This window comes from Lactuca sativa, chromosome 3, assembly GCF_002870075.4.
Source record: "Lactuca sativa cultivar Salinas chromosome 3, Lsat_Salinas_v11, whole genome shotgun sequence".
In the NCBI taxonomy this organism is placed as follows: domain Eukaryota; kingdom Viridiplantae; phylum Streptophyta; class Magnoliopsida; order Asterales; family Asteraceae; genus Lactuca; species Lactuca sativa.
In genome coordinates, this window is record NC_056625.2 from 138,186,454 (window position 1) to 138,195,293 (window position 8,840).

At 37.0% G+C, this 8,840-nt stretch overlaps 1 protein-coding gene across 1 annotated transcript; it reads left to right on the forward strand.

Annotated features, from left to right (window-relative positions):
* Positions 1–3,451: 3,451 nt before the first annotated feature.
* Positions 3,452–6,325, forward strand: LOC111880248 (subtilisin-like protease SBT1.7). Its single transcript, XM_023876657.3, has one exon. It carries the CDS (start codon positions 3,735–3,737, stop codon positions 6,024–6,026), a length of 2,292 nt encoding a protein of 763 aa, XP_023732425.1. The 5' UTR covers positions 3,452–3,734; the 3' UTR covers positions 6,027–6,325.
* The last annotated feature ends 2,515 nt before the right edge of the window (positions 6,326–8,840 follow it).

Genomic DNA, 8,840 nt, shown 5'->3' on the forward strand with positions numbered 1-8,840 from the left:
AATACATAAAATCCTTGCCAGACACGGATTCTTCAAGGGGACTCGACGAGTTGGTTGTCTACTCGACGAGTAGCCCCTGTTTTGAGAAATCAATAAATAGAAGCAACAAACCCGAATGGAGGCTCTCTCTGGAATCTTGGTGGAGTTACTTGGCAATCAAGGAGATCTCTGGAACCTTGGAAAACGTTGAAGAACCCTAATTATCCATTCTAAGAAGAATAAGGCAACTTAGGTTTAATTTTCCACTTTACCTTTGAATAGAACCATGTTTAGCTTGTTTGAATTCGTTTTAGGTTTTCATCTACTGTAATTATGAGCTAATTTCGTTAGTTTCTGTTTAGGGTAGACAAGTTTGCTCCTATGGATTAATTTACTCTTTTGATTAATTGTTATGTGGTGAATCTTGTTAAATTAAGCTTGTTAAAGACCCTTATGCATTAACCATAACTATTTTCTGTTAATTGTTAAGTAATTAAGCTGCATGAACATCTCTTAATTGCTTATCTCATATAATTTATGTGAACACATTGCTATATGCCTATGAATAGTGAATATGAAACTAGGATTAACTAGAGAATGGGTAAATTAATGTGTGAGCTTGTGTGATACACCATCAACAAGAGGTTAATTGAATCACCAATTTAATTAGCTAATTACAAGTCTTATTTAACCCGAATAATTAAAATAGGGAATTTATTAGTTTAATCACTTGATCACTACTTAAATTAATTTATTTTCTAAGGATTGGTAATAACGAATGTGAATCTAATCACCATAGTCGGTAACCAATAACAATTAATCCATTACATTACCATAAAGTTTAACCATATGAGTAAATGAATCGAACCTAAATAGAAACCTTTTTGATCATTGAATTTAGTTGGTTTTTACGTGTTTTCAGCTGTTAGTTGATTAGTTAAGTTTTAGTTAAGTTTCTAGCATTGCAAAACTAGAGAAAACCCTTCTATTTTACTAATTGTTTTAGGTAATTCTAGTAGTTAGATTAATTTCCATTCCTTGAGTTTGATACCCTACTTGTTAATTCATATTACCAATTGACAGGTTCACTACCTTTTGTGTGTCAAATTCATAAATTAAAAGTAGGATAAAACTAGTTGGTTTCATACACATCAAGTTGACATGGTTGAGTTGACTCAACTGGGTTGACTCAGTTGACTTAGTGGGTTTGAGCAGTTGACTTTGACCAAGTTTGACCTTAAGGGTATTTTGGGAATTCTAATTAAGTTTGGCCATTTGGTTGGGATAGGAGGCAATTAGAGTTGAGATTCGGTGTCAAGATTCCTTCAGCTTTTGTCCAGTTTGCGAGGTGATTTTTCCTCACTGTACTTACAAGTCGAAGGCACCAAGGCCATCCCATCGGATTGATATACTGTTATACATGCTATTGTAATGTAGTGATCTGTTAGATCGGTATCCTTGTATATATGACGATGCTATGCTTGTTGATATGTAGATCTGTTAGACTGGCTTTAGACTGTTATATGAGTATATGTTATATGTGCACATGTTTGGTCGGTGGCTGAGGCTTCACTGCTTTGTGTGTAAGCCCACAGGCCAGGGCATACCAACCTGATTGTTGAATGGGTCCAAGGGTATTGCATCCTAAGGATGATTGGACCCATAATGTATTGGCATTCCAACCCGATTGTTGAGGGGCCTGGGTATTCTAACCCGATGGTTGATTGGACCCATGGTATGTTAGCATTCCAACCCGATGGTTAAGGGGCTTGGGATATTCGAACCCGATGGTTGATTGGGCTATAGTATGCTGTTATTGTATATGTGTTATTTGATTATGTGTTGGTACTTTGGGGGAACTCACTAAGCTTTGGGGCTTACAGTTTTGGGTTATGTTTCAGGTACTTTAGACGATCACGGGAAGGCGAAGGTGTGACCGTACACATCCTCGTGTTTTGACTTATGAGTTTGGGAACTCTGATATTGAACATGTTTTGAAAACTATGTTGTAAATAATTTATGAATTTGGGTTGGTTTTAAAAGTTTAAAACTTTAATGATTTTTATGGATGTTGCACATACACCATGCTGCAGGGCCAAAGTACATTGCCTTCTACTTACGACTAGAATGTAACTCATTCTCTGTCACCCTTATCGTGTTGCGGTAACTTTTTGACAACAACTCCTAGGCTAATTCCATTCCAGCTTTGGGATAATTTTTATCCTAACTTCTAACACGCATAAGTTCTTTGTTTCTTATCTGGTTTCTATGATCTTTATATCCACAAGAAGGTGGGAACGTACTCCACAATTATTTAAAGTCATTTTTCACTGACTTAATATGCGTCTTAATCTATTAAGTCACAGACTTGGCCAAAAAAGCATAAAATTCTCATTTTACCCTTTTGACGAAAAATACATCTTCTCATGCATTCATTCTCTTGAACTAGCTCATCTAACCTCCTCTTAGTGGCTTAAACTTATCTTGGCCATTTCCATGAAGTCACAACTTCATATTCTCATCATTTTCTCATAATTGACCATTTCACCATTTTGGTCAATATTTGACTAAAAGTCAAAATTTTTGAAACTTCAGGTTCTTACACTATACAATTAGGGTTCCTATCTTAAGTTGCGTCATGTCCAAAAAAATGTTGCGACATGATAGAAAGGTTTCTGGGATTTTGAGAGTGGGTAGCAGGCAACCAAATTCTAGGATTGGAGTCATCCAAATTTCGTTCTAAGGCTACTCTATTTATAGGTAAAGGTTTTGGACCCTTATGGGATAATTACTTGCTCACTAAGTAATTATCCATAAGTTTGGTATAATTAATGTTTATTATATTTGTCCTTATGTCACATATTAGAAATCCCTTGGTTAAAAAGATAGCATAAGTACTTCTTGATTTAAATAAAGAATTTTTGATAAGTAGTTAGTTATTTCTTTATTGAACATGATATTCATTAAACATACATCTATGCACAATTAGCCAACACACTAAACAAAATACATTATTAGCTTATTACGTTTTGGTACCAAATAAATAAGAAATTTCCGATAAAGTCATAATATTTTAGATCAATTTACGATTTAATTCCGATATTTATTTTTTGAAAAAAAAGTTCCAACAATCTAATTTTATACGACAATCTATTATTTTATGTTGGAAAAAATAAAAATTGGTTCGTTAATTTGATCAAAATATAAAACAATAAGAATTTTCCTATAAAAAATTAAAAGTTTAGACTAAACTATAAACTTACCAAAATATTAATACTTTATCCGAAATTTCTCTTATAAATTATAATTTTAACGCCGTATAAGAGAGAGAGAGTAAACAAAGTTTAATAAATAGTTGTACAACAAATGAAACATTCTGAACACATCCATAACTTTGACATATTATAAGGACCAAACTTGTAACTTCATGTTAAGTTTAATTAGAGTTTAACAGGTAAGAGTAAGGTGTGTATGTGTTTACCCACGAGAAGAAGATATACATATATATCACACACAACACAAACACAGACACAGACACACACAGACACTCACTCACTAAAGCTGTCATCTCTTTTGTTTTAACGCAATCATACACAGAACCAGACACCACTCCACCGTCCCCACTACCTTCTCTCTTTCTGCAACTCCCACTTTTTTTACTCGACTTTCACACAGCTGTTCAAACCCTCACTGTTTATATAATAATGCTGCAACTCTGATCCTTCTTCTCTATTCTTACTCTATATTTCACGCCCATGGGGTTGATTACAATGACGAACTTTGTTGGTGTTGTTGTTCTGTTTCTGGGTTTTTGCCATGTTTCAATGGCGGAGGAGAAGAAGACTTACATTGTTCACATGGCGAAGCACGACATGCCGACGAGTTTCGGAGAGGATCACAGGCAGTGGTTCGATGCGTCGCTTAAATCGGTGTCGGAATCGGCGGAGATGATCTACACTTATGAGAAAGTCATCCATGGATTCTCCACCAGGCTCAGTGTTCAAGAAGCTGAATCTCTTGAAAACCTACCCGGGATTCTCTCTGTTTTGCCGGAGTTGAAATACGAGCTTCATACAACACGGACGCCCGAGTTTCTAGGCCTCGATCAAAACACTAATTTGTTCCCACAGTCCGCCGGAGATAGTGACGTTGTTATTGGTGTTTTTGATACCGGTGTTTGGCCGGAGAGCAAGAGCTTTGACGACACCGGAATGGGTCCAGTCCCTAGCGCGTGGAACGGCGCGTGTGAAACTGGTACGAACTTCACTCTTTCTAACTGTAACCGGAAACTGATCGGAGCGAGGTTTTTCGCGAAAGGATACGAGGCGACTTTGGGCCCAATCGATGAATCGAAAGAGAACAGATCTCCTAGAGACGATGATGGCCATGGAACCCACACTTCAACCACCACCGGTGGATCGGTTGTTACCGGAGCGAATTTACTCGGATACGCCTCTGGGTCAGCCCGTGGGATGGCGCCGCGAGCTAGGGTGGCGGTTTACAAAGTTTGCTGGGTCGGTGGCTGTTTCAGCTCCGATATATTAGCAGCTATGGAGAAGGCAATCACCGACAACGTTAATGTCATGTCTATGTCACTCGGCGGTGGTACGGCTGACTATTACCGTGACAGCGTGGCGATTGGAGCCTTCGCCGCCATGGAAAAGGGTATCTTGATATCTTGCTCCGCCGGTAATGCCGGACCCACTCCCTACAGTTTATCAAACGTGTCGCCGTGGATAACAACCGTCGGTGCTGGGACGTTAGACCGTGATTTCCCGGCGTATGTTAGTCTAGGAAACGGGAAAAACTTCTCCGGCGTATCGTTGTACAAAGGTCCATCACTACCGAATAAGATGCTGCCGATTGTCTACGCCGGAAACGCTAGTAATTCGACGAGTGGTGCTCTGTGTATGCCGGGGACGTTGATACCGGAGATGGTGAAGGGTAAACTCGTACTTTGCGATAGAGGGGTTAATGCTAGAGTTCAAAAGGGCTCAGTTGTGAAAGAAGCTGGTGGCGCCGGTATGGTTTTGACAAACACCGCCGCTAATGGTGAAGAACTGGTGGCCGACGCCCATTTATTGCCAGCCACCACCGTGGGTCAAAAAGCCGGTGACGAGATACGGAAGTATGTGATTTCTGATTCATCCCCAACGGCGACAATCCTATTTGAAGGGACAAAACTTGGGATCGAACCGTCGCCGGTGGTGGCGTCATTCAGTTCCCGGGGACCCAACACCATCACGCCGGAGATTCTAAAACCAGACATTTTGGCGCCAGGTGTCAACATCTTAGCAGGGTGGTCAGGAGCAGTTGGACCCACCGGATTGCCGGACGACTCTCGGCGCGTGGAGTTCAACATCATATCCGGCACGTCGATGTCTTGCCCCCATGTAAGCGGACTTGCGGCGTTGCTGAAGGCGGCGCATCCAAATTGGAGTCCGGCAGCTATTAAGTCCGCCCTAATGACTACCGCGTACACAGCCTACAAAAACGGGAAAATAATCGAAGACCTCGCCACCGGCAACCCTTCAACTCCGTTTGACCATGGCGCAGGTCATGTTGACCCTGTATCCGCCCTCAACCCAGGGCTGGTTTACGACATCTCCGCCGATGACTATTTTGATTTTCTCTGTGCATTGAATTACACGGCGGCGCAGATTCAAGTGGTAACGAAGAGAACCACTGGTTGCGACTCTACAAAAAAATACAGCGTCGGTGATCTTAACTACCCTTCATTCGCGGTGGTTGTTCCATCGGGTTCAAGTAGCAAAAGTGGCGGCGCCACCGTGGTTAAGCAAACAAGAACTTTAACTAACGTTGGCGGTGAATCATCAACCTACAAAGTCTCCACGTTTTCCGATAACAAATCGGTGCAAATATCGGTGGTTCCTCAAACGTTAAGTTTTTCTCAAGTGAATGAGAAGAAATCATACACAGTGACATTCACGGCGGCGGCGATGCCGGTGAACTCAAATGCTTTTGGCCGGATTGAGTGGTCGGACGGGAAACGAGTCGTCGGAAGTACGGTGGCCGTTAGTTGGTAATGGATTGAAATTTAATGTCTTTTAGCAAGTTGTTCACGACACTCCCAAAAGGTGAGTGGGTTGGTGGTTGATCATAAATTTCAACTTTTTTTTTTTTTTTTTTTGTGTTTTTAATTTAATAATTATTATAATTATAATGTTGATTTAAGGTTGTTTAATTAGGGGATTAGATTTCAATGGTGTTTTATGGGGTAGAAAACATGAAGATTGTGTACTTTATAAAGTGTGGAATGTTTTCTTCCTTATTGTCCATCTTTTATGACTCGATAGTATACAAACTTTCGATTTGAAAACTTCAATTTCTTTGTGTATAAACATAATATAATATGTTTGATTGAAAACAATGAATGAAAGAATAATGCTTAATGTATTTTAAGTTGTGTTTTGTCCTACTTATCTTTTATTGAATACTTGTTTGTTATAATACGGTATGATGTAACATGATTGTATTATAATTTGTTTTTTAAACACGATTTGATTGAGAAAAAGACTAATGATATAACATGATTGTATTATAATTCGTTTTTAACACGATTTGACTGAGAGAAGAATGATGCAACAATTACATATTGTTCATTAAAAAGGATGGAACATTGATTAGCACTCGAACTTTTGTATGTATGAAATCTTGTACGTATGAAAGACATGGTTTTCATATTGTTGGTGAATGTTTTATTAATTGTATTTAAGTGTAATGATTTGTTGACCAAAATCAATTTTGATTAATATTAAACAAGTTTGAAAGGTAGAATGCACATTTGTTTAAGTTTGTTCAAGATTCAAAATACACTGTTATTTAGGACCAAAGCCCCTAAACGAATGGGGATTCGGGGGCAATGCCCGTGGAAGCGGGGTCCAACGGGCGGTAGCCCTTGGCGGGGTCCAAGGGGTAGAGCTCCTGACTGATTTTTCTGAGAACTGACCCAATTTTTGGCTTTTATCTAAAACAGTTTTGGTGGTTTGTGACAGTTTTCAACATAAATCAAAAACCAATTTTTTGGTTATAATCTAGTACTTACTAAAAACATACCCTCTCATTCTTTTTTTATTTTCTTTGATTTTTTCTAAGTCTTATCTAATTGAGGATTTGAGAGTACTACCCAAATACTTAGATTTGAAGCTGATATTCACGATTCTGAGATTTCCATGTGTCATTAAACCCAAATTTCTAACACCTATCACTCTAATTAAAAGTAGTCTTTGAAAACTTATCTAATATTATATAATCTAATCTAATTCAATCAGATCTTATACGATAACAAAACAAGATTCTTTGAAGAAGTTTCTACGAGTTGCTATACAAAAGAGTGTTGGTTTTTTGGTCATGGGTAGGTTTATAATGAGTATCCAAACAATTTTATTTGGCTCAAGCAATGATATTTATGGTAGTTAAAGGGTGGTATATTGCAACCAAGCATCATTTATCAATGAACTAACTTCAACATAGAATATATGTGCATTCAAGAAATATATTCCATTTTAAATAATTTTGTTCCTTGAAAAGGACAAAGGTAATCTATAAGAAGGGTCTTGCTTACACCTTGTAGATTCGGAAAGCAAGATTTTGGTAACATGATATAGAACACCTTTAATATGATAACATATGACCTTGTTGGCACTCCTAAAAGGTAAGTCAAATGGTAACAACATAATAATATACAAAACAAAAGAATTTATATGGAAAAGACTAGTTGGGCGAAATGCCAAAGCAATGAAAAAGAAAGAATCACTTGATAACTCCTTTAGGCTTTTGAAAATTCCCATGTGCAAAAAGCATTGAAGATATGATGTATTCAAGTCGTAAATCATGTAAAATGGAGGATCAATTATTTTATTCTAGGGTTAGTCATGTAAAGTGAAATACCCATTTGTTTTATTCAACGGGTTAATCATGTAAACCCAACATTGGATGCACCTTTTTTCTAAAATAATGTTAGATATTTATGATTTCAAATTGAAAGACGTAATGTCATTTATTGGTGATGGGGATTTTGGGTGGGTTGTGGGTTCCTTTGTGATAAATTCAGAGTGTAACGGGAAATAGGGTTTTTTAGAAAATGATTGATAATGTTTGAACACTTAACTTTGATATATACAAACAAAAACCTCATTACAATTTTGATAAAAAACAATGGTGATCATCATCTTTGAAACTTCTCTAGTTTCATATTAATAAGAAAAGACTGTTTGCTTGCCAAGGCCATGTTATATTGCTTTGCTTACCGTAATTTGTTTTCATTGATCATTTTATATTGCGCTTGCCAGATTTTTATTTTTTATTTACATCATCTATTTTTATTTTTTATTTTTCAATTTTTTTTCGATGATCACTTTATATTGCATTGCTTGCCAGATTTTTATTTTTTTTATTTACATAATATTTTTTTATTTTTTAATATTCAAATGAAGTAAAAAAGTTAAAGTAAATAGTAACTACACTTTATTTTTTTTTTATTCTATTTGTTATTTTATAACTTACATAGATTGTTAAAAACATCATTTTTTAATAATTAATTATCAAAAGTATATATTCTTACCTTTTTATTTATAACTAGAAAGGTTACCCCGCTACGCGGGGGCCAGAAGTTTTCAATATTGTTTCCGAATCGATAAATATGACAGACGTAGAAAGTGCAAGGATGAAAAGCTCAGAGTTTGCCCCGGATCGTTTTTTTCAAGTTTTTATGAAAAAATGTAAAAGTTTTGACTGCAAGGATCAGAAGTTTCAAAACGGTTAAAGAATTAAAGAGGTAGGAATTAACAAATTTTTAGAAAAAGGATCAAAGTTGTCAAACCGTTAAAGTTTTGTGGCCA